This window comes from Gorilla gorilla, chromosome 9 (genome assembly GCF_029281585.2).
Source record: "Gorilla gorilla gorilla isolate KB3781 chromosome 9, NHGRI_mGorGor1-v2.1_pri, whole genome shotgun sequence".
Classification (NCBI taxonomy): domain Eukaryota; kingdom Metazoa; phylum Chordata; class Mammalia; order Primates; family Hominidae; genus Gorilla; species Gorilla gorilla.
Genome location: NC_073233.2, coordinates 36589978 through 36616749, shown reverse-complemented (window position 1 = coordinate 36616749; position 26772 = coordinate 36589978). Strand labels below are relative to the sequence as shown.

At 37.6% G+C, this 26772-nt stretch overlaps 1 protein-coding gene and 1 long non-coding RNA gene across 4 annotated transcripts in view; one reads left to right on the top strand and one right to left on the bottom strand.

Moving 5' to 3' along the window:
* The window catches only part of LOC129525621 (uncharacterized), a 289944-nt gene that overhangs the window by 61126 nt on the left and 202046 nt on the right, over window positions 1-26772 (top strand). The window lies entirely within an intron of this gene.
* FSHB (follicle stimulating hormone subunit beta) lies at window positions 22119-26293 on the bottom strand. 3 transcript variants are annotated; one of them, XM_004050867.5, is made up of 3 exons: window positions 26230-26293; window positions 25250-25414; window positions 22119-23739 (listed from the first exon to the last, which is right to left on the bottom strand). In XM_004050867.5, the coding sequence occupies exons 2-3, from the start codon at window positions 25406-25408 to the stop codon at window positions 23509-23511; spliced, it is 390 nt and encodes a 129-aa protein (XP_004050915.5). In that variant the 5' UTR covers window positions 25409-25414; window positions 26230-26293; the 3' UTR covers window positions 22119-23508. The 3 variants fall into 3 exon arrangements, with proteins under 3 accessions (XP_004050915.5, XP_055212880.2, XP_004050916.5); XM_055356905.2 differs by having other exon boundaries at window positions 25250-25445; window positions 26260-26293; XM_004050868.5 differs by having other exon boundaries at window positions 26260-26293.

The window sequence follows — 26772 nt, the reverse complement described above, 5'->3', positions numbered from 1 at the left end:
AGAGTAAAGTAAAGGCAAGTTTATTACAAAGCAAAGGAATAAAAGGATGGCTGCTCCATAGGCAGAGCACAGGTACCCCATAGTCAGAATAGCACTAGGTGGGGGGCTGCTAGCTGGCTATTTTATGGCCATTTCTTAATTATATTCTAAACAAAGGGTGGGTTATTCACAAGTTTTCTGGGAATGGGGCAGGGAGCTCCCAGGACCAGGGATTTCTCCCCAGTCTTGACCATACAGTGTAACTTCTAGACATTGCCATGTGACATTTATAAACTATCATGGTGCTTGTGCTAGTGTTTTAATTAGCATATGTTGTAATTAGCAGAGCAAAGTTGCCATGTTGGTTTTAGCTGACATAGGCTGGTTTGTTTACTTATCCTCTCTTATCAATGGGGTCTCCTATTTTAGCAGCAGGATTATGTGACCCATTGTCTTGGAAACTGGTCCTGTTGAATTCCTATTTCAGTACTGCGCTTAGTACTATGCCCTTACTAGAAACTAAGCTATCTGCTTAATAAATATTTTCCAGAGGAAGTTAGGAGACTTTCAAAGGTGTGAACTACATTTCCCAGAATTCCCCTTGCCATATCATCCTTAGTGAGCATCTGTGGAGGTGGAAAAGAAAGAGAAGCTCCAGGACCAGCTGCAAGCAGGTGTGTGAGCCAACTGGAGGCTCGAGCAGCTTCTGGGTGATCTTGAGAATTGTCACACTGATTCTGTAGACTGAGCTGATTGGTGGAGGTGTCCATGAGGTTCTTGAGATTCGTAATAGCTTTAAGTGAATGCTTGCAATCACCACCCATTGCCTGGGTGAAGAATGAAGAGTTTGAGTGAGGAGCTTTCTAGAGGTTTGACAGATTGGCAGCAGTGTTTGCCTCATCTCTTGAGAACCATCCACATTGGTGCTTCAGGCTGGCATAGTTGGTAGTGGCTTTCCTGACTTTTGCATCTCAACTCTTCCAACCTTGGAAAAGCTTGAATTCCCATACTAAAACCCTTCCTATCTGAAATACAGGAGTGGCTCTGGTTTTCCCCTCTGAAGCCTGGTTAATACCTAAGGTCACACAACTGAGCACAGTCAGAAACTGTTCCAGAATTGCACTCAGAGAAGGTTAGAGTTAGAAGAAAACTCAGAGATCTCTATCAAAGTTTCTTATTTTACAAATGAGGAAATGGGCTTCATGTAATATAGTGACTTAGATGAGAAAGGTAGAATTGCATTAAGAATCTGATTTCAATCCAGTGCTTTTTTATTTTTATCATACATAATTTACCTTTAAAAATACACATGAATATGAGCTTCAAATCACTGAAAAGTTTAGAAAATATTCAGAAATAAAGAGGGATTATTTTGTTTAGGTAATCATCTGTATATTTATTTATTTTGTGAATGTGAACTGTTCATGTGTGCTGTCTCTCTCTCTGTTCCAGTGAGAGCACCGGAAAGTATTTGATGAATTCTGAAGTTGAAATGTACCTGTGGCGAGAAGCTTGTTCAGGGTTCTTAGGACAATCTAGAGAAGAGTCAGCTATAGGAAAGGAGCAGGTCAGCATGGAAGTGAAAGGACCATATTAAATACATTTTAGAACCCAGGATAAATCAGAACTGGGTTCTGAATGAAAAGCAGTACTGAATGAAAAATGTGGAATATAAAGTTGAATAAACTCAGATATATTATGGTGATTAAAAAAAAGAAGACATTACCAAGATATTCTGTGTTACCAAGATATTATATGTTGGAATATTGCATAAATAAATAAGTGACAGTCTATCAAAACAATTGAATTTTGGGTGCCTATTAAAATGATTTTAACAATGAGTTTTTAATAATATGAGAGAACACTTTTGACATCATGGCGACTGGATCACAAGAAGGATTCAGAATTATAAGTGAGTTATCATCTCAGCTGTATTTTAAAACGGCACAGAAAAAAATGACAAAGGAAATTTGCCACAGTTATGCCGGTATTCACTTGGAGTAGTGGGACTATGGCAAAACTCTGTCTCTCTGTCTCTGTCTCTGTCTCTCTCTCTCTCTCTGTCTCTTTTTTGCTTTCATTTTCTCTTGTCTAAGCCTTCTAGATTATCTGCAGTGAGCATATTACACTTACCATCAGAATTAAAACTGAAGAGGAAAAACTCGTAGTTTGGAGAAGTAATAAATAGGATAGTTAATCAAGGACAAGGTGAAGTTTTTCCCTAAGGAAATCTTAGCTACATCTTTTTTGTTTCATGAGCTGCTCACTGTTTCCAACAGAACATTTGCAATAAAACCTGAATGGCTGACTGACTGAATGACTGGCAGGTTTTAAAAGGTTCTGTCATGTAGTCAGAGAAGTGCATGAATTCTTTCTCCTGTGTGACATGCAGCAAATAAGGATGGAGGGCTGTTTTCTTAAATAATCTATGTAATAGGCATAGCTTGTAAGTGTGATTTTTTTGTTTGTTTGTTTAAATTAGATTTGAAATTTTAACATATACCATGGGAAATCTTTCAGGTCCTTAGCATGTTCATGAAAAAGCATGCTGGGTAAAACAATCCCTGTCTCAGAAAAAAAAATGCTGCTTATTTTTGCAAGCTCCCTTTTAACTTCACAAATATTAATGACCATTATTAAGTTATCTCTTTACAGAAATGCTCAAACATCTTGTAGATTAATAAACCTCCAGGGTTGGTATTTTATTTTGATTCATTTTTTAGAAATGCTCAAAAGGATGGAGCCAGTGACTCTCGTTTCTCATATTATGTGGCTTGTTGACATTTGAATTTTCAAAATATCAAGGATTTCTCCAGTGTGACTCATGTGAATCACGTGCCCTTTTTTTCTTTGAATGATGGGCTGCTGATTCAGAACTACATTATAAAATTAGAAATGCCAATATTTCATTCAGCCTACTTTAAAAAACCTGTTCTTTCAACTTTTGGTTTAGTAATCTGCAAACTAATTTGATAATTAAATTTGGTATAGAACTTTTATTTGTATTTTAGTTTTATTCTTAATGAGCAAAATAGCCTGAAGCACACTGGTAAAATGTGTATGGGAAAATGGCAGCAGTCTGGGATTTTTGCTATGCAGGTCATAGTAATGTCTCCATCATTAACTTCCTAGGTAGCATGAGCTATAATCCTTGGCTTTAGTGGCTGTAATATGAGAGTTTCCTGCTCTTGATTTTAGTGGCTATAAAATGAGAGTTTGTTGCACTATATTAGACAGGATAGGTTAAATTATGCTGCAGTAATGAAGAGCTTCCAAATTTCAGGGCTTGAAACAATCAACGTTTATATCTTGCTTATACTATATAACCATCATGGGTCAACTGGGGTCTCTGTTCCCAAGTCATTATCATCCTTACTCTGGGACTCAGGCTGACAAAGCAGCCACTTCCTGAAACATTGATGGTTGCCATAGCAAAGGTAATTGAGAAGATGCCAAAGCATGCATTGACTCTTAAAGCTTCTGCCCAGAAGTGACACATGCTACTTCCTTACATATTCTATTCATCAAAGCCAGTCTTATGGCCAAGCTTAACTTAAAGAAAGGGAAACTCGATTTTGGTAAAAGTTAGTATGATCTATAGATAATCAATCTATAAAGGCCTTTTAATGTCTAGGAGTCTATGCTTCTGAAGTGAACTGAGAGTGGTTATGATAAACATTTGGCTTAAGAACAAATATGTACCTTGTAGCAAAGACTGATGACATTTTGGGGATTTTTATGGAGAGCATTATAGATTCACATGCAGGTGTAAGAAATGATGCAGAGAGATCTTTTATACACTTTACCTGTTTCCCTAGTGATAATGTTTTGCAGAACTGTAGCACAATATCACAACCAGGATATGGACACAGATGCAACCTGCCTTTCTTATTCAAATGTCCCCAGTTTCACTTGCGCTCATTTATATTTGTGTATGTGTGTTTAGTTCTGTGCAATTTTTATCAAATGTGTAGTTTTCATGTGTCTTCACCACTGTGAAGGTTCTAATCAGTTCTAACACTACAAGCATCCTTCTCTCCTACTACTAATGTACTCTCCATTTCAAAAATTTTGTCATTTCAAAAATGCTATTTCAATGTAATCATACAGTGTACAACTTTAGGGGACTGGCCTATTTCATTCAGCATAATTCCCTGGAGATTTATCTAAGTTGTTGAATATGTCGATAATCTGTTATTTTTATTGCTATGTGTTATTCAAGGCATGTATATCCTCAGTTTGTTTAACATTTGCCTGTTGAAAGACATCTGGGCTGTTTCCAGTTTTTGGCTAATATGAATAACACCACTATGAATATTTGTAGGCAAGTTTTTGTGCAAAAATAAGTTTTCATTTCTCTGAGATAAATGCCCGTGAGTATAATTGCTGGATAATATGATAATTGCATGTTTACTTTTATAAGAAATTGCCAATTGTTTTTCAGTGTGGCTTTACCATTTTACATTACCACCACCAATGTATGAATGATCCACCAAATGCTCATAAGCATTTGGCATTTTCATTATTTTTTTATTTTAGCTATTCTGATAGATGTGTAGTGATATCTCATTGTAGTTTTAATTTACATTTCCTTGATACCTAGTGATATTAAAAATCTTTGCAAGTGCTCATTTGCCATCTGTATCTTCATGTAAAGTGTCTGTTCATAGCTTTTTCTCTTTATTAGTTTTTTTCTTATTGTTGAGTTTTGAGTATTCTTTCTGTATTTTAGAAACAAGTTCTTTGTCAGAGTGATGATTTGCAAATATTTTCTTCTGATTTCCAGCTTGTCTTTTCATTCTCTTAATGGTGTCTTTTGCAGAACAAACATTTTTAATTTGAATGGCATATGATTTATCTATTTTTTCTTGTATGGCTTTTGCTTTTGGTATCATTTAAGAAATCTTCGTCTATCTCTAGATCCTAAAGATTGTCTCCTATGTTTTGAGGAATCCAGATATGGGTGTGATTGTTCAGATTCAACTATAGGCAATTACAAAGCTTAGCCTGGCAGGCTTCATGGGGAGAAGCTGACCTCCCCACACCAGATTTTGTATATAGCCAATGCATTGCAATTTTCTGGAGCAAGTTGCAGTCAAGGGCCTTCTGGGCCAACCATGTTTATATGCATATCTGCATTTCTAGTCTGGGCACCTCCAGTGGGAGGTCTCCTCTTTGAGGATCTATGCTGAGGCACTTCCCAGGCATCTCTGCTGAGACCTCCTTATTGGGAGCCTTGGCTAAAATACTTCTCTCCACTTAGCTTCAGTATCTTTCTACTCCCAGCCTTTCCCCTTTCCATCTCCTCAGCCCGTGAATCCATAGAGAGGCAAGTATCTTTTGTTTAGGGTTTTTCAGCAGTGAGACAATTCCCTTTGTAAGTACTATGTCTACCTGACCCTCACATAGTGAAATAATAGAGGAAAAAAAATGGAACATTAGGGAGCTAGTGCCTCTTGCTTGCACTGTCACTATAAGTAAATAGAGGTTGGATTGTTACTTTCAGTTTGGCTAGTTGTCCTGATTGAGCACCTCCACATCTGACTGCTTGAATTTTTTTTTAAGTTTCATGCCATTACTATTTATATTTAATTCCATTATTCATTTAGAGTTAATTATTGTATAAATGTAAGGTTTAGGTGGAGATTCATTTTACTTTTGTTTGTGATTGTTTAATCGCCCCAGTACCATTGGTTGAAAAGGCTCTTCCTCCATTAAATTGCTTTTGCACTTTTGTGAAAAAATGGTTGAACATATTTGTGTGGGTCTACTTCCTGGTTTTCTATTTTGTTCCATTAGTATGTATCTATATGTCTCTACCAATACCACATTTTCTTGATTACTGTAGCTACCTTTTTAGCATGAATAGTTACTGGATTTTATCAAATGCTTTTCTGCATTAATTGATAGGGCCATATAATTTCTGTTTTTTAATCTGTTGATGTAATAGATTACACTGGTTTTCAATTTTGAGTCAAGTTTGAGTACCTGAAATAAATCTCACTTGGTCATAGTGTATAAGTCTATTTATACATTGCTTGGAATTGGTTTGTTAACATTTATTGAAGATTTTTCCTTCTAAGATGGTGAGAATTATTGATCTGTAGTTTTTTTTCTTTCTTTTCCTATTTTTGTCTAATTTGGTATACTTGCTTAATAAAATGAGTTTAGTGTGTGTTCTCTCTTATTCTATTTTTTATAATAGATTCTGTAAAACCTATTTTTATCTAAATGTTTGATAGAATTCTCCAGTGAAAGTATCTGGACCTAGAAAATTTTGGGGGAGAGCTTTTAAATTACAGATTCAATTTCTTTAATGGTTATGAGGATCTCTATATTACATATTTCATCTTTATTGAGTTTTGGTTGTTTGCAGCTTTCAGGGAATTGGTCAAGTTTTCTTACTTTGTTGAATATCTTAGCATACAGCTGTTTGTTGTATTTCCTTATCTTTTCAGTGTTTGCTGGGTCTGTAGTCACAACCTCAATTTAATTTCAATTTTTTTATTAGTATCTTCTCTATTTTTAAAATCTTATTAGAGATGATCAATTTATAGATTTTATTTTTTTGAAGAACCAGCTTTTTGTTTCATTGATTTTTTTCTATTATTTTTCTATTTTCAGTTTTGGTCGTTTTTGTTCTGACTTTAGTTATCTTGTTTTTATTTGGGGCTTATTTTGCTCTTCTTTTTCTAGTGATTTTGAGGTAAGAACTTAGGTTATTGATTTGAGGCCTTTCCTCATTTCTGATGTAAGTATTTGGTGATATACATATCCCTTTTAGCACTGCTTCAGTTGTAGCACATACATTTTGATATGTTATTTATGTGTTTATTTATTTATTTGAGGCAGGGTCTCTCTCTGTTGCCCATGCTGGAGTGCAGTGGCGTGATTATGGCTCACTGCAGCCTCAACCTCCCAGATTCAAGTGATCCTCCCACCTCAGCTTCCCCAGTAGCTGGAACTACAGGCCTACACCACCATACCTGGCTAATTTTTTAATTTTTGTGTAGAGATAGGATCCCCTATGTTGACCAGGCTAATTTTGGAATGTTGTACTTGTCATTTTCATTCAGTTCAATGTAGTTTTAAAAATTTTCTGAGAATTGCTTCTTGACCCATAGATTATTTAGAAGTTTTCTGTTTCATTTCCATATGTTAAGAGATTTTCCTATAGTCTTGTCTTTAAAAATTGATTTTTTGTTTGACTCCATTATAGTCAGAGAACACATTCTGTGTGATTTCAGTTCTTTTAAATTTGCTGAGGCTTGCTTCATGTTCCAGTGTATATTCTATCTTGAGGAATGTTTCATGGGCACTTGAAAAAAGTGTGTATTTTGTTGTTGGTGGTGGTGCAGTGTTCTATGTAAGTACATTAGGAATTCTTAGTTGATTGTGTTGTTCACATCTTTTAAATTCTTGCTGCTTTTATTTCTGGTAGTCTTTTCAGATGCTGAGAAGGGGGTGCTGATGTACTCAGCTTAATTGTGATTTTGTCATTATGTCATCCCCCTATTTGTCGCTACTAATTTTCTTTGCTCTAAAGTCTATTTTATCACATATTTATGTAGCCATGGCTGCTTTTTTATTTTATAAAAACATAGTGTTTTATGGAATACTATTTAGCATCCTTTTAGTTTCAGCTTGCCTATGTTGTTGGATTGAAAGTGCTTTATTGTAAACAGATATAGTTGGGTCATTTTAAAATACACTCTTGTGTGAAATGGAAAGGGGTGGTGGAGGAGTGGGGATGAATTCTTCCCTTGACCACTTTTTCTCAATCAGAAAACAACAAAAGGGGCTCCTGATCAACTTGATGGTGTTGGTCCTGCCTGATGTTGTCAGAGGGACCATGGTTTGATCATGGAGAGGAATGAGCCTACCTCATTGGGAATTGGCAAATATGGGTCTGGCTTGCCTTCTGTTGTTAGGTAGAGGGATGGATGTATGATGCCCCACTGCTGTATTACTTCAATCCTAAGATCCTCAGATAAGTTAACTTTCTTTTTACAACCGTACAGAGTTCTCCTTTGATTATCTCTTATGTTATTTTCCAGCTTTATAGTTGCGCTTAGAAGGGAGGAGTAAAGAGAAATGTATTTATGCCATCTTGTCCAGACTGGAAGAGATATTTTATATGCTAAATTACCAAATTACAAATTCTCTGAAGGTAAGATTTGCCTTATTCTCCTCAGCGTCTTTCACAGTCCGTAGTGTAGTTTTTAGTGTATCGTAGCTTTTCAATGACTGCAATTTTAAGTGAGAATTATTTAATAAAATAAATAATTTTAATAAATAAAATAAAAGAAAAAAATATTATTTAATAAAATACTGAATTATTATGAGTGGCTACATATTTCAGTTACCATATTTCTTTTGCAAATACATTTCACTTAAAAGATTTAACTTTTGGATCTGCTGAAGTCATTTTTAAGATGGTTCTGTTACAAATGAGTAGAATGAAAAGTCTATTCTCACAGGTTGTCATTTGAAAAAAGGGAGATAAAGGGTCAGGTTATTAGTATTTAACAAGAAGCCCAGTTACTGAGTTGGCCAGAATACTCAGATGAATGGCTATGAAAAGAGAAAACATAGCATCACTAGGAACTTAAGTAGAAGTTAATATCAAATATTTGAAATTAATGAGTATTTCTCCTTTCTTCTGTAACTTTCATCATCTATACTATAAACCTAACATTTGATTGTACTTTGTTTTCTACTCTTTATTTCCTCTGGTTAAGTATTATTTTACTCACCCTTCTATATAAACTTCTTCATGCATCAGAAGGAAGCCTCATACTTCATCTGCTTTCTCCTTCATTCCTTCAACTCTTCTTCTTGATAAAAATGACCTTATATTCCAGGCTTTCTGTCCAGTTCTAATTTTAAGTGTTCTACCACATTGTTCCACTAACCATCAACCTGTCCCAGAATTTCAACACTGTAATGTATAAGATAGATTTAGCAAACTGGATTTCATAATTGAAGTAATACTGCAATTCTTTAGTAAGATGAACTGTCTTAATAGTTGCAGAGAGAGATGAACTGTCTTAATAGTTGCAAAGAGATGTAATTTCTGTTCTAAATTTAAAGCAAAGAATAGACAATTATGCTGACATTGGAGGCAATGGCTAAAGTGATGATATGGTTTGGCTGTATTCCCACCCAAATCTCATCTTGAATTGTAGCTCCCATAATTCCCACGTGTTGTGGGAGGGACCCGGTGGGAGGTAATTGAATCATGGGGGCAGGTCTTTCCTGTGCTGTTCTCATGGTAGTGAATAAGTCTCACAAGATCCGATGGTTTTACAGAGGGGAGTTTCCCTATACAAGTTCTCTCTTGCCTACTGCCATATAAGATGTGTCTTTCTCCTCCTTTGCCTTCCACCATGATTGTGAGGTCTTCCCAGCCATGTGGAACTGTGAGTCCATTAAACCTCTTTTTCTTTATAAATCATTCCATCTTGGTTACATCTTTATTAGCAGCATGAGAACTAATACAAGTGGTATATTTTCTGAACTCTTGGTTCAGAAAATACATTTGTTATACCCACAGTGACTAGTAAATTATCTTGTTACATTATAGGATGTTAGAGGATAGAACATCTGTATTATATTTGGCATAGTTTCCATTGTTGCTAAAGTCTACAGGAGAGGAAAGAAGATAGATGCTTTCACCCATGGAATATTCAATCCAATATTATAATGATCAATCTTACAAAATAATTTTCTATATCTGCTGACTTTAAGTGTGGGAAATGAATATCTTTAAGTGTGGATATGACAAATTCTATTTTGTTTGTGTATCTTTGGAGAGATCTTTCAGATATGTAGGTGGAAACACATTTTAATGTTGTTTTCTCTGGGTGAGCAAGTGACATTCTCTTAGGAAAAGTAAGCCATTAGAATGAAATAGAATAATCAAGATTGCCCAGTTTATTAATATCTATTTTAAATTTTAGTCATGAGACATTATTCAAACAAGAGAGAAGATCCTGAAGACCTAGTGCAAGAACTATTTTGAACTTAGGAATTCTTAAAGCTGGCACCATGCTGGCCCTTATTAATTATGCATCCTACAAATTTCTTCACTTGCTTGGGTTTCTAGTTCTTGTAAACTGAAAATTTTTTGACAAATGCAATAGCTTTATTTATAGTAAAATGAAGTCAAGAGTGAAAAATCATAAAGTGCCTTAAGGCATATCCTGTCAAATTCCAGTTAGAGTCTATGATAGTTATTTTAATATTCAACTAGGCTGGGCGCCGGTGGCTCACACCTGTAATCCCAGCACTTTGGGAGGCTGAGGTGGGCGGATCACAAGGTCAAGAGATCGAGACCATCCTGGCTAACACGGTGAAACCCTGTCTCTACTGAAAATATAAAAAATTAGCCGGGCTTGCTGGCAGGTGCCTGTAGTCCCAGCTACTTGGGAGGCTGAGGCAAGAGAATGGCGTGAACCCGGGAGGCGGAGCTTGCAGTGAGCAGAGATCATGCCACTGCACTCCAGCCTGGGTGACAGAGCGAGACTCCATCTCAAATATATATATATATTCAACTAGTGTTTTTTGAGCATCTACTGTGTGTGAAGCATTGAACTCTTAGGTTCTGGAGATGGAATTGCAAACAAGAGGTGGTCACTATCCTCAAGAAATGCTTGTAATCTAGAGGACTTAGCATCAGTAACAAACATTAAATTATCTCCTGAAAACATCCTTAGCTTTTAAAACAAATAAGTTTGCACTTTCCCCAGTCTATTTGTTTTGTAAGCTATAACTGAATTGTGTAGACAGCTCATAAACTGCTCTGATTCAGGTTCCATGTGTCATGAGTTTAGTTAGTGGTGCTGGTGTGTAGCTTGAGGTAAATCCCACGTAAATTGAAATTTGGGTTATGGATCTTGACTGGAAGAGTTAGACCCACTTTTTGAGGAGGAGGAGGGTGAGAACTTTTGATATGTGTATCAGTTTTCTATTGTTGCTATCATAAATTATTAAAAACTTGGTAGCTTATAAGAAACTCAAAATTATCATCTTGCTATTCTGTAGATTAGAAGTCCAATAAAGGCCTCAGTGGGCTAAAATGAAGGTACCAATCAGGTTGTGTTTCTTTCTGGATGCTTTAGAGGAGAACCAATTTCCTTTTCCAACTTCCAGAGGCTACCCATATTCTTTGATTTGTGGCTTTCTTTCTCCATCTTCAAAGCCAGCAATGGCGGGTTAATTTCTTCTTATATTGCATCTCTCACCTTCTTTCTTAGTCACATTTCTCTGTGATGCAACTCTTCTGCCTCTCTCTTCCACTTTTAAGGACACTTGTAAAATATTGGAGCCACTTGGATAATTCAGGATAATCTCTCCATCTCAAGGTCATCACATCTGCCAAGTCCCTTTTGCCATATAGGGTAATACATTCACAGATTCCAGTGTTCAGAGCATAGATATCTTTGTGGGTCATTATCCTGCTTACCGCCACAGGTTACATAATCTTAAAGTTAACCCTGATATTGCTTGTGATTCACTAGAAGAAATGCAACACGATGGAGCCTTAGCATTTAGCCATTCCTGCTATAGAGGCTGCTAGTCTTATCACAACATTGAGCAAAATAATGCTAAACTAGCTGGTTATATAATCATTCCTGCTGTGAACTGAATGTTTGTGCTTCTCAAAATTCCTGTCTTGAAGCCACAACCCCCAATGTGACTGTATTTGGAGATAGGGCCTTTATGGAGGTAATTAAGGTTAAGTGGGGTCATAAGGATGGGGCTTTGATCTGAAAGTATTAGTATCCTGATAAGAAGAGACAAGAGAGAGCTTGCTCTCTCTCTCTGTCTCTGTATCTCCTTGCCATGTGAAGACACAGAGAGAAGGTGGCAAGTTAGGAAAAGATCTTTTACCAGGAAACAAATTGGCCAGCACCCTGATTTGGAACTTCTAGCCTCCAGAGCAGTGATAAAATAAATTTCTGTTGCTTAAACCACCCGTTCTATGGTATTTGTTATGAAAGTCTGAGTTAAGTAAGACAGTTCCCAAAATGGCTTTGTCTGTTTCTCTCCCTTTTTCACTCACTGGCCCATGCGCCTTCTTGCAGCTTCTGCTCATTTGTCTTTGTCCCAACATTTATTTAAGAAAATAAAAAAGGGCATAAAACATGCTCAAGGATAGATGAGAATGTAACATTTTGCCCAGAGGAAAATTAAATTCCGAGACAGCATTCTGAAGGTGCGTATTAAGTGAATTGGTGGGGGAAAATGTAATTTAGGAGACAGTGAAATTGCATTTGAGTGGAGCATCTCGCAGCAGCACTGTGTCTATCTGGATATCATTTCCATTTCAGTTTCCTGCATGTGTCATGTCCTAGAACTCCCCCACTACATTTATTTTGAGACCATCAAGAATAGATAACTCAAGAATGATCTGCAGGTCAGTGTACAGGTAAAGGAAGTTTCTAATACTGGAATAAAGATAGGGCAAAAATGAAAATCATAAGCATCATGTTTCTTTTCATTTTTGATCAGTTGATTTCTTATAATGTATTAGGCAGTATAATAGGATGTTAGAATCAAAGTTTCAAGACATCAAGATGTAGTAAATTTCAGATATCAAAGTGAGTCAGACCATCCTTTAGGAATTTCAAAGTAGATGGCCAAAAAATTCTCAGAGAGCCTCACTGTCAGTAAGGGATTTAAAAAAATGTGGGTGTTTGAAAATGAGAATATTTTATGAAGAGGAATGCTTTGGAGGAGGTTGTATAAACTTCCCACCCTATACCCTGTTGCTAAGGAGGCAAGGTGGAGAGGTATGTGCTCCTTATTTCGAATTCAAGGGAGGGAGGATTAAGTGGGATCATTCAGAGAGCTTCATAAACAGTCCCTAGAATTGTTAGATACAGTGACTAATATCTGACTCATGCCTGAGAAAGCTAAAAGTGAAGAAGTTATCTAAATCTTCCTGTGGCTTCAAAGTAGAGGAATGGAACTAGAAAGCAACTGCTCTCCCTCCACCCTCTCCACCCACCAATATTGGGCCAATGTGGCAAAAATTCTGGGGCCAGAATGGGAACCTCACCTTAGGAATGTCTATTTAATAAAGGCTCCTGCTCAATACAGTTCTTGACAGAGATTTGAGGTATATAGTGTTAAATAAAGAAAGCCTGCCTCCAGAGATGCATTCCCCATGACAATGGAATTATGGTTGGAGGGCCCCAGCAGAGGTGCCTCTGAAAGAGCACAGACACATGCTTAGAAAAGAGTCACTGTCAAACAGCTATCATGTCCTGAGAGGATGCACCCATTTCCTTTGGCTCTTCCTCTTTTCCCACTCTGTATTCTAATCCAGAAGGAGCAGTGACCTAGGAACAGGGAATAGAAATCCCAGATGGGGAGAGAGAGTTAAAGAATTATACCTCCACTCCTCCAAGGATGGGATATGTTTAATATTGACTCAGGTTTGATTGAAACTTTTGTTATTAGTAGGGACTGGGAGTTTTTGGTTACTGTTGTGCTTATGTAGTAGAGACTGAAGGTTTTTGGTTACTATTGTGCTTGTGAAGTGATAATGAAAACTTTGTTACCCAAAGTGACCATTGATACATCAGGCCATGTAGCCTGATAGATTTCCATCCAGTGGCAGGAGAAGGACAGCTTCCTTTTAGCAAATTCACAGGGACAATGGGAGAGCAAAATAAAGTTGCTTTTAGGATCTCACTCTGGGAGTCCTGTTTGTTCAGCATACTGATGACAGTGGCAAATAATAGGTATATGTTGGGGCCAATGCCCACAAAATTGACTGAATTCAGATCAATATGCCTATCTTCAAAAGGATGAATCACTTCTTTTTTCTTCAAATACAGAAAAACTACTTAGAGCTTTTCAAGGCCACCAAATTCTTAGTTCTGACTTCAGAAAAATATTTGTTTCAGATATGGAAATCAATCTGCCTGTCATTGTCAGCTTCTCTTTCTAGATTAAACTGTCTTTCCATCTCTCCTTTGCTAAAAAATAATAGTATCAGGCTGTTCTTTGCTCCTGGGAAGTCACTGAAGAGACAATGGTTGTATCCTGCTTTCAAAGGCAGCCTATCATTAGGGTACCCAGAAGTGTACTGTTGGGGTATTAGTCAGGATTCTATAGGGGAACAGAACTAATAGGATAGATGTGTATGTGAAGCAGAGTTTATTAAGGAGTATTGACTCATATGATCACAAGGTAAGATCCCACAATAGGCCATCTGCAAGCTGGGGAGCAAGGGAGCCACTCCGAGTCCCAAAGCCTCAAAAGTAGAGAAGCTGACAGTGCAGGCTTCAGTCTATGGGCTCCCTGATGTTAAGTCCAAGAGTCATTTATACTCACTAGTGTAAGACAAAGAGTCCAAATGATGAAGAACTTGAAGTCCAATGTTCAAGGGCAGGAAACATCCAGCACAGGAGAAAGATGAAGGCCAGAAGACTCAGCAAGTCAGCTCTTTCCACCTTCTTCTGCCTGTTTTATTCTAGCCACGCTGGAAGCCAATTAGATTATGCCCACCCAAATTGAGGGTGGGTCTGCCTTTCCCAGTCCACTGACTCAAATGTTAATCTCCTTTGGCAACACCCTCACAGACACACCAGGAACAAAACTTTGCATCTTTCAATCCAATCAAGTTGACACTCAATATTAACCATCACAGGTACCTAGTGGCCTTCATCATGGTCTTGTGTGAAAGACTCTACCCAAAGAGAAATGATAACATTTGAATCAATCAAATCCTTTTTTTTTTTTGGTGGGGGGTGGAATTTAGGCTAAGAGACTCAAAGAGAAGTTCTGATTGATTCTGGGTGCTTATGTTGAAAGACACCTGTAATTAACAGCACATCCGTACTGTGGAGATTGGAACTGCTGTGCAGGGAGAAAGAGAAATGTTAGGAAGGAGACTTGGGAACCCTTAAAGCAAGAATGACCATTTTGGTCCTTTAGCTATTTTAGTTTTAGTTCCAATTCCATGGACATCATTACAATAGAACCTTCCTTTCATGTAAAGAATCTTCCTTTCCTTTGCCAATAAAGCCTCTGATTAGAAGATTGCCATAAACTTGACTTGGTGGCACTGATTTCATTGCATACCCTGCACAATTTTACCCTCAAAATTCACTCAGATCTCATCTGCTGTGTGATGGGCTTTTGGTTTTCTGCTTATTTTAAGGGCAGTTGACTTTCTAAATGCTACTACTATTTAGCACCTACTATTATTTCAGTTGGTTCTCAATTGTTATTTATTACTTTAATAATTTAATCTGGATTGATTGTCTAAATACCTGTGTCTTCACATGGACAAGCAGACCACCTTCTATATATAGACTTTAAATATGATTATTATGTACATTGCTTAAAGGTGGCTGAGATTGTTTTATTATTGTAGATGTTACTGGCTGATCTTTTCAGCTGATCTTTTTTATTGGAAATTGAGAAAGAAATGCTAATGGAGTAAAAAGGCCTTTTGCTTTAGATTTTGGAAAATTATGTTTAAGGTGGAGATAAATATACTCCATGTAAGGGATTCCTTGAAGAATTATTGTTTAATAACTTTAATTGTTTCCTGTCTCCTCTGTACTTTCACTACTCTCTCCCTGCTCCTAATCTCTGGCATTTGGTCTAGCCAATATTACATATCCCCCAGGGTTACCCTCTGTTTCCCCAGATGCATTAAGGCTTTGAAGTAATCTCGTTTGGAAAGGTAGCATTTTATCCTGGTGTGATATGAGTGTCTGGCTTCTTTAAAACCTTATTAGTAAACTGAGGGTCAGATTTTAAGTCCCAGCCCAACATTACCAAGTAACCTACATGGACCGCTGAAAAAGCCTCATGATAATGCTTGTAAAGAATGTTGGAGTATGGTAGATGGTACACAGGCTCTGAAGTCATGAGAACTCCCTGATCCTGGATTCCCCACTTAACAGCTCTGTGACACAGTCTCAAGGATATGTACTTTATCAGCGGGACCAGTAGGAGGCACTAGCTTGCCTTTTTGTGTGGAGTATTTCATATGAAATAGTAGTCAGTGATTCCCTGAGCCACTTTCAGACAGAAAGAAGGAGGAAGTTTTATTTAGGGAAATTCTCTCTCTCTCTCTCTCTCTCTCATACACACACACACACACACACACACACACACACACACACACACACACACACACACCCCTCCAGGCTAAAACTTAAAGTACTAAATAACAAAGCTGTTTTGCGTATTTTAACAGAAGATTGTGATCTGGGTGTATATGTATACATTATTAGATAACTAATTTTATACTTGGTTCATGTGAGTTGATCTGAAATATTATATTTAAGCTCCTTAAGTACTGTGGATCCCTACAATAGTTAAGGTAATATTGCCTGCTGTAACAAATAAACCCCCAAGTCTCAGTGACTTAACACAAGAGAAATTTGTTTCTTGTTCATATAAAGTTCTTTCAGAGGGAACAGGTGTTTAGGCATGTTTGAGTCCTCTGGGCATTCTGAGATTTAGGCTGTAGAGCCTCTGCTGCTCTCTGTGCATGGCTTCCAAGGTTGCTTTAATCATTGGTACTCAGTCACCTGAGAGTAGAAGAGAGTACAATTTACCTGTCAGAGGATTTATGAGCCAGACCTAGAAGTAGCACACATCATTTCTGATAACCTTGGTTATTGGTAGAACTTGGTGACATAAATATACCTTTCTACAAGTGGGGCTGCAAACTATGTCCCCAGGAAAAATAGAGAAGGTTTCTGTGAGCACGTAACAATCTCTGTCACAGTCCAACCTTCTGAGAACAAATATCAGTTTCATCTTTCTCTCTCATCTGGAACCACCTCCTCCCCTTCTTTAGTCCAATTCCAGGCCCTTAATACCCGGATGATACACAGTTTTCTTTATAATGTCCAAATGTGGCTTCTCATGAGCTGGCAACTCAACCTGTGGACAAAAAAGACTTGTTATCTTCCTTGTCCCTTTCCCCCCGGTATTCAGGGATGAAGTACGGACACTTTGCGCAATAACTCCGTTATTATACGTCTATTACGAATAGAATAATACTTCTATTCGTAAGAAGAAAGAATGGGAGACACAGCTCACTGGATTAAGCAATGATGAAACCCTACTGGGCAAACTTTATGAAATCCTTTTGCCAGACCAGTGGAGGAAGTTCCTGGATTAGATGCTGCTTCTTCTCACTAGGGGCAACATTCTTTCCTTGTCCATTGTTCTCCATGGCTCCTGGCTCTATCATCTGGAAAGTTCTTCCTTATCCATTACCTTCCATGACCACATTCAAAGTGGATGTTGGAGAGTCATCCTCCTTGGTCTCGTACAGGTTGCGTAGTCTATTTTCTTCTCATCAAGTTTAGGAGCCCAAAGGGTGTTCAAAGAAAGGCATTTTTAGTCCGGTCTCCTAGTTTCTTTGACAATCAGCTCCTTCAGATATTTCTGTTTAGTTCCTAGTGCCTATACGCATGTTAAAAGTTTTTTCTTATTCATAATTATCAATCTTGATTTTTTTTTTTTGCTTCCTTACAACTTAGTAGTTCTACCATGATAGTACCTGAGATAGAAGATCTAGATGGGTAGACCATACCCTAAATCTGTCTTTACCTCAGAACCGAGTTTTAATGAACCTTTGTTTTTCAAATCCATCTTATCTCTTACTATTTATTTGTTTTTCAAATCCATCTTATCTCTTAGTATTCATTTGTTTTTCAAATCCATCTTGTCTCTTACTATGTATTTGTTTTTCAAATCCATCTTATCACTTACTATTTGGGATGAGGAAGCAATAGACATTTACATACAATTGAGGCAAAAATTTCTGGACTTTCTCCATTCCATTTTGCAAAAAAGCTATCTCTTTAATATCTAGAAAGGAAAAGCCAACTCCCTTTACATTCCAGTTCTTTGTAAGCCTTTCCCTTAGAGCAGAGGCTGGCAAATTTTTCTGTAAAGTTTCAAATTATATTTTATTTACATTGTGGGCCATATGGTCTTTGAATTCTGCTTTTGTATACAAAAGCAATCATAGACAATATGTAAAAAATTAGGGTGGCTGTGTTCCAATAAGCTTTGTTTAAAAAAAAAGGTGATGGGCCAGATTTGGCCTTCAGGGCATAATTTGCTGACCCTGCCATAAAGCTAAGGACTGAATAGGCATGTGGCCAGCCTTCATGTTTTCCCAGGTGAAAGTTGTACTCTTTTTTTTTTTTTTTTTTTGTGAGTCTCACTTTGTCCCTGAGGCTGAAGTGCAGTTGTGTCATCTTAGCTCATTGCAACCTCTGCATCCTGGTTTCAAGCAATTCTTAGGCCTCAGGCACGCACCACCACACCTGGCTAATTTTTTATATTTTGCAGAGATGGGGTTTCACCATGTTGGCCAGGCTTGTCTCGAACTCCTGGCCTCAGGTGATCTGCCCACCTTGGCCTCCCAAAGTGCTGGGATTATAGGCATGAGCCCCCATGTCCAGCCGAAAGTTGTACTCTTGAGAAATAATAACATTCTAAACCACTAACTGACAGAACAGGTTCTTCTCTTGGCCAAGGGGACCCCATAGAAAACTTGGAAGCTAAGTTCATGGCATGATGGGATGGGAGGTCTGAAAGGCTTCATGATATTCCCTCCAAGCTCTTAGGCTTTCTTCCCTAAGGGCTAACTAGACACCAGCTTTTTCAAAAAAAGTCCACTCTGATAATATCTACTAGTTTATTTTCCCAGGTGCAGAACAAAGAGAAGATGAGAGTAATCATTCCTTCACTCTATGCTGAGATGTCTGCTTCCTCCATTCCTATTTACTTTGTTCACCTTATCTTACATAAAATGTAGATTTACTGAGTACTAACTAAAATCTCACAAGTATGTAATCATTTGTCTCATTGCCGCACCGACTCCTCTACCTTTGTAAAGGAAAATGTATAAATATTAAACCTCCGAGAACCTCTTTGGAAAAACAGCCACAGATGTGTCTGTTACTTGAGTTTTTCCTGGATGCATCCTCAAACTGGCACAATAAACCTTGATGACTGAGACGTACCTCTCAATCACTCATTTTGGTTGCCACTATGATTACTACTTTCTTTTCTCCTATTGTACAACCACTAAGCCAATGCCATATGTGCTAAAGTTTTCATTAATGCAACACGCCACTTCCAGTACCAATATTTGTAAGTTAAAATAATGCATTTTTTAAAACGAATAAACTCACAAATGTCAGTGACTAGAAGTTTACTGTGTTGATGCATAGCATCCACACAGCCTGCTATAAGGGGTGGTTGATATTGGGCACACTGCTCCTTGCAGACATTCGGGGATCCAGGTTGACAGTGGTTCTGTTTTCATCAACACAAAGCTTTCCTAGTCACGTTCAGGATTGACATCCAGCAAATAGAGGAAGAGAATAGATGATCACTTATGAGAGGTTTTTATGGGCCGTGTGTGAAAATATGTGCAGTACTTCTGCCCACATTCCATTAGCTGGCACACAGATACACTTGATTGCAAAGAAGGTGGGAAAATGTTGTCCAGCTTTATACCCAGGAAGACATAGGCACATATCTTCGTAAGTAGATTTGAATTCTCTACCTCTGTCACTAAATGCATACTAATGATTGAGGCTTTGCACACTAGCTGTGTGACTTCAGACTAGGCTCCAGGCCCATTTCACTTTTCTTATATTAGGCATAAAATCTAGATTAAATGTACAGTGCATAAAAAGATGCCATGTTAGTTGTCAACTAGTAAACACTGAACATGCCTACAGGAATATAGTAAACACCTGTACAGCAGTCTCCCAGTTTTTTATATATTAACATTATATCATATTTGTAAGAAATAAAACATTATAAATACAGTTTGAGGCTCTCTGGGTACTTTTCCACAGTTCCATTTCTCCTTCACCTTCCTCACTACCATGAACTCAGTGTTTATTATTCTTATGTACTGGCCTCACATTTTTATGATTCAAGTGCTGCTGACTTACTGACCAGTTTTCAATTACAGTCCACCAAATATCTCATGGGATGAATGGCATGGTATTTTAGTTAAAGCATTTCAGGAATGGAAGGCCCTCAATCCTTCAATCCTCAAAACTAATCTCTAGATTCAGCAACCCTTGTGGGGAGCGGAAGAGGTAAGAAGTTAAATAATCAGAGGTCAGACCATGATAGGCCTCATGTTTCAGCTAAGAATTAAGATTTTTTTTCCTGAAAACAATTGGAAAGCTCATTAATTAATTGGCATGGTCAAAGTTGTGGTTTAGACATACAATTTTTTTTTTTGAGACGGAGTCTCGCTCTGTTGCCCAGGCTGGAGTGCAATGGCGTGATCTTGGCTCATTGCAACCTCTGCCTCCCGGGTTCAAGTGATTCTCCTGCCTTAGCCTCCTGAGTAGCTGGGATTACAGGCATGCGCCACCATGCCCAACTAATTTTTGTATTTTTAGTAGAGATGGGGTTTCACCATGTTGGTCAGGCTGGTCTCGAACTCCTGACCTGGTGATCCGCCTGCCTTGGCCTCCCAAAGTGCTGGAAATACAGGCATGAGCCACCACACCCGGCCTAGACATACAATTCTTAAAGTCATGCGAGGACTGCCCAGAGCCAAGAGATGTCCACCATAGTGCTGAGAAGGGATTATCGGACTTCAACTAAAATGACAGCCCATGGAGATGGACCTTTTCTTGGCCTCCACCTGGAGGGTTCACAGGTTTTTGTTGCTGTTCCAGAAAGGAGTGTACTCCTATTTGGCATGGGAGTGCGTAAGAAGAAACTTCTGCTTTTTACTAGCATTTTGACCTTGGCCATTTGAACTAAGCGATAAGGGGGACTCTCTCCAGCAGGATTATAGCTCTGTTGGCCTCTGAAGTGCTTTAACTGCATTATATTTTTAAATCTGCACAGCAACTATGGGAGATAGTTACCATTTTTACTCCATTTTAAAAGTGAGAAAGGTGAGACCCAAAGGGGTTAACTAGTTTGCTCAGACCAGAAAGAGTATGAGCTGGGTTGTCCTTAACTTAAATCTGACTTTACCATTTTACTGCATTGTCTCTCTCAAGGGACAACCATCAACTAATATTTATTGAGGAATTACTATGTGCCAAGTACTGTTCTAAGCCCTTTTATCTGTTATTTCATTAATCATGAACACAACCCTCTAAAGCAGGACATATTATTATCCCTATTATACAGTTGAGGAAACTGAGGTCCAGAGAATTTAAGTAGCTTGTTCGAGATGACACATCTGCTTAAGATGATTGAGACAACATAAATCTGAAGCCATTGCCCTTTACTCTCCCTAATGTAAAGGTTTATTATTTTGGTCTGCAAAACTACAGGAAGAAGGAAAAGGCTATAATTTAAAGCATCTTATTCAACATTGTTAATATAGCCCTAGTTTCAATGCATTGCTATAAGCCACACCCAATACCAGATTAGAAGGGACAGAGATGATTATTATAATAATATCTATAGTTTTGCTTCAATCTTTACCAAAATGACTTCTTATTATGGTGGAATAGTCAAAGGAGAGCTGGATTAAGAGCAAGGAGGCTAGGATTCTAATCCTGGCTCTGCCGCAAACAGTCTTTGTGATTGCTGTGGTCTGAACGTTTATGTTGCTCCAAGATTCATGTTGAACCCTGATCCTTATTGTGGTGGTATTAAGAAGTGGGGCCTTAGGAGGTGATTAGATCATGAAAATGGACCTCTTATGTATGAGATTAGTGCTCTTATAAAAGAGACTTGAGGGAGCTTTCCGCTGTTTCCACCATATGAGGATGCAGCAAAAAGTCACCAGCGTTGAAGTAGGGAGCAGGCCCTCCCTTCCCAGACAAGAAATCCGCTGGCACCTTGATCTTGGACTTCCCAGCCTACAGACTGTGAGCAATAAATTTCTGTTGTTTATTAATTACCCAGTCTAAGGTATTCTGTCATAGCAGCCCAAAAGGACTAGGAGAGTGATCTTGGGTGGGCCACTTAATATCACTGGGCTTTAATTTTTCCATCTCAAATATTCAAGAAGTAAACTATAGAAACTCTAGTATCTCCACCCATTCTGTGATTCTCTCTATGCTTTTTTTCTCCCAAATTACATCAGAAAATGTCTTCAAAAAATGACAGGAAATTTAAGTGACAAAACACTTCAGAAATCCAACAAAATTATTTTTAATATCTCCAAAGATAAGGAAAGGTAATATTTATAGAAACACTGGGAATTATATGTTAAGATTTCATTCCACTAATATTATAAAATACAGAATATCTAAGTCATCTGTTTGTACATAAAACAATCCAAGCCTGTGACTCTGGTGGCTAGCATCTTTATTAAAAAAATAAGATTTAAATAAGTTAGTTAAACAATATGAGTGTGAAACTGAGTGCATAACTAAGACAGTTAACACGTTTAAAAGAAATCAACTCATGAAATAGTTTTAATATATAACCTGTTGAAAGAAAGCACAGATTTGGGAGAACATGGATGGATAAAATAGAAGATTGAAGTAGACAGGATCCTAGAAAACAGCAGTTTCCCCTCGTCCCCCATGGCTAATTCTTTCTAAAGGAGCTATTTATTTATACAAATATATTTGTAGACAAATTAATTATATTTATTAAATTGCTGAAACTGCTTTCAAACCTACTTTCAAATCCTTTGTCATTCCAAAGAAGTGGATCCTAGGGAGGGTAGGGTGAGATAGTTTGGTTTTTTCCCTTTATCTCAAAAAGGAGTTTTGCAGGAGCCTAGTAGCATATGATCAATTTGTTTAAGTAATGAATAGAGGCAGGCTAATTTCCACAGCCCCAAATTAAAATTTCTTGCCTTTGCCCTTAACTAACAGGCTTGGTAGTAATAGCTTGGAAATCCTGAGCTCTGTTACTCCCCATCTGTACCGAACAATTCAGAGAGATACATCATGTCTCAATACTCCATGTGCTGGAGAAAAGGCGAGGTGGAACTGATGCCACTACTTTCATGGGACTGGTGTGGCTGCGGGCAGCCTCATCAGCTTACCTCAAACATCCTCTTCCAGTATTTTCTACCCTTGACCTTTCTGATCTAAAGAAGCCATTGTGTTTCTAAGTTCCAGGCAGAGTGCTAGGCATTGAGGCTACAATGCTGAAGATGCTGACCTTGCTCTAGAGGGCCCAAGAGTCTACCAGAAGACTGCGGCAGTTAGTTCTTTCACTCACTCCCATTACTGCTTCCTCCTTCTAGGCTTCTGTTTCCCCCTAAGAGAGAGTTATTGCCTGAGAAGATTTCTAAGATTTTTAAGGAAGAAACCAGGCACAAGTCTGTGAGTTAAGACTGAATAAACCTTATGAAATCAGACCTAGGAATATAGAGCTGAATCATGATGGAGTCCTGGCCCCCAGCACTCTCAATTCCCAGAGTTCCCTCTGCCAGTAGACCAGGGATCAGTAGAGTCTGAATCCCCTGATCCAGTGGTTTGTCACCTGGGCACATTGCACACACACAGACTTTTTGAATATCTTGGTCCTTCAGGACAAGGGTATGTGGCCTGAAATGTCCACTGATCTTTATTCTTTCATTTCACCAAAGGAGCAGTAGCTGGGCCCCAGGCCTCGCACGGTACAGTCAGTGCTGTCGCTGTCACACTTGCCACAGTGACACTGGGTGGCCACTGGGTATGTATACAAGGAATCTGCATGGTGAGCACAGCCGGGCACTCTCACTGTTTCATATACCAGTTCCTTGAAGGTACATGTTTTCTGGATGTTGGGCCTGGCTGGGTCCTTGTACACCAGATCCTGAGGAGTTTAAGAAGAGAGTTAGGTTATGGTATTGTGGAAGTTCCTATTTAGCTTAGTCAAAATGAGACAGAAATTGAATACTGCTTGCTCTAACATTTACCCATTAAAACATGACCTCATAAATGACCTATATGCGATTTACATTTCTAAATTGTTCTCGAAATCTTCCAGAAAATACAAGTAATTCCTTTTCTTACTTCCTATGGCTATATCAAAATGTTAATTATTTTTCAAAATATAAAGGAACTTTGAATTTTAGCATAGAAAAATGATGAAAAACATGACAGAATTTTAAGTTGACTTTTCATATTTAATTGAAAGCTATATTAATGACAAACCATAAACAAAGATGTCCAATGTCTCAGAAAAAATATTTTAAAACACACTGCCCTGATGTATTTATAAAAAGTCAAAAATATATAATTTTAAATGTTAATGCTTAAGTTAACATGTTTGCTAAGGCTAACATAAGATTTTAAATATTCCAACTCCTTGTGGACATTTTTCTCCCTTAAAAGCTGTATACTTTGCAGAGTTCCTAGTTTCAAAGGATATGCAGTTTGCATATAAGAATTTTTAATCCAGGTAGAAATTATTTGTAGTAGCACTTTCCATTGGAAAAATTATTTATATTGCGTAAAGAAATTGGGGCTGCTGTTTATTTTAATATCATCCTACCAAATGTATATCCCAAGAAGGTGCAATAAATTGTGTAATAAATGGAGTTTGATCAAACTCATTTACCGTCAAATAAAGTATCGTTCATTTAAAAAGTTGCCATTTTCAATTTTAGTTTATGGAATGAAATTCTGCATAGATAATTAGGGGTGTTGCAGAGAAAAAAGAAAGCACCATGGAAACTATTTCTCTACTTGTATTAATGCAAGGAAACTGCAAACACAGACTAGCAACTGATGCCTCTATGTCTTGGTTTTCTCAATGCTATAACGAAGGGAGTGGGTTTGCTGATTCATTTTTGTTCTAACAGTCTGCAAGAATTGATTGTGTTCTCAGGCTGTTTTTTGGCATTTGTATTTAGTAGGGCCAGGAAGACAATTTTTTTAAGTGGCTGTCTGTGTTTTTATGTGACTTGGAGACATATTTTGGTGTGATTTTTGTGTCAAAGATGTAGTGTCAGTTAAAGAAATTGCCTTTATGAGAATATTATAGGTCCTTTATGATTAAATATATGTATGTTTCCATGTTTATCTCTCTATATGTAAAAACGTAACATAGAAATACTTTTTTCCTGTAAATGCAAAGTTGGACTAGTACCAAATTGATCAGATTAAATCTGAGGCTTTCCTAAATTTACCCAAATCAAATCCAAGCCCAAACATCTAAGTGATATCATGGTCATTAACCCCAATCACAACACAGACAGTCTTGGCTAAAGGACTCATGGCTGTTACTTAGAATACATAAAATATTGATAAAGTAGAAACTAATGAAACAGGCCTAATACAGACCTTCAACACCCTTGCTTCCAGCAAAACATGGTACCTACCCTGGTGTAGCAGTAGCCAGCACACCAAGTGGTGTTGATGCTTATGCAGAAACGACATTCTTCTTTCTCTATTGCAATGGTGATGTTGGTCAGCTCACAGCTATTGCAGCAGATTGCTTTCCAGCAACAGAAAAGGAAGAAAAACTGGAGTGTCTTCATCCTGGTCTGGGAAGCAAACAATGAAGCCCACTAGAAACTGAGAAACCAAAGAATGATAATCATTATGTAAGCTGACCAAACCAAAAATAATTGGTCTGCTCATCCTCCTCAATCACATTTTGCTTCAAAAGTTTTTTTTCCTTCCTTATGCCTTTTTACTTACGTCTTTGTTTCTTGGAACAACATTTTTCCTTGTCCTTCAATTTTTGGGTCAGGGTGGGAATATATTATAGATCAAAACTCCAATATAATGATTTAAGCAGAGGAATATTTAAAGATTAGAATCTTATTGCTGACTATCATAAAGTAATTACTCTGATAATTGTGATCATCATATTTGTTCTTCCATTATTATTTTAAAGTCTATTTTTGTCTGAAAAGAAAAATAAAATTCTTTTCTTTTCTTGAGACAGGGTCTTGCTCTGTTGCCCAGGCTGGAGTGCTGTGGTATAATCATGAATCACTGCATCTTCAACCTTCCAGGCTCAAGCAATCGTCTGACCTTGGCCTCCCAAAGTGCTGGGATTACAGGCATGAGCCACCATTCCTGGCCAAGAAAATTCTATGCTACAAAATTATGTCTTCATTTTTAGAATCTCATAAATATTTTCTTTTGCTCACATTTGTTTAAAATAAGACCATTTCAGAAGAGAGGCATACTGGTCTATAAAGTCAGTTACTTGCTAACAGTGATTACATTATATTAACCATATTTTACATGTCAGGTTGACAAGCATAAATTTCCTACACAACAGTAGTGAAAAGCTCTAGTTTTGTCCTCCATGTCCTGACAAATCTGTAATTTCAAAAGTAGCTGTCACCACTTGAAAACGGTAGATGCCAAGACTCACCTGTGGTCGGCTGCCTTGCCTGGCAAGAGCTGTAAACTGAATGAAATCTCAGTTCACCTTTTATACAAAATCATGTGCAACTAACACCTTGTGGATTTGTTGGGTATTAATATGACCAATGCTAGCCTGAAGCTTGCTGTAAGTGAATCAGTGTTTAGATAGACAGGGAGATCAAGCTTTACTAAAGTAGTCTAAACGCAGTAGATTAGAAAAAATAATGTTACCAGAGATGATGATTTTGTACAAATTGAATTTGATACAGTAGCACACCCACTCCTTTACCTTCTCAAATTAATTGTGACTCCAGATTTTTCTTTTGTATCTTTAAATCAGGAAATTCAGAGTCCTTTCCAAGTATTGCTTTGACTCTGTTCAGGAGATGCATTAAAAAATATGGTTAATAAATTGCTCCAAGAGCATATCAAAAGCTGTGAAGGAAGAAACAAACAAAGAGAAAGCATTTCATGATCTGGCTTCTGTCTAAAGTGTGAACTGTATCTCTCTTTCCCTCCC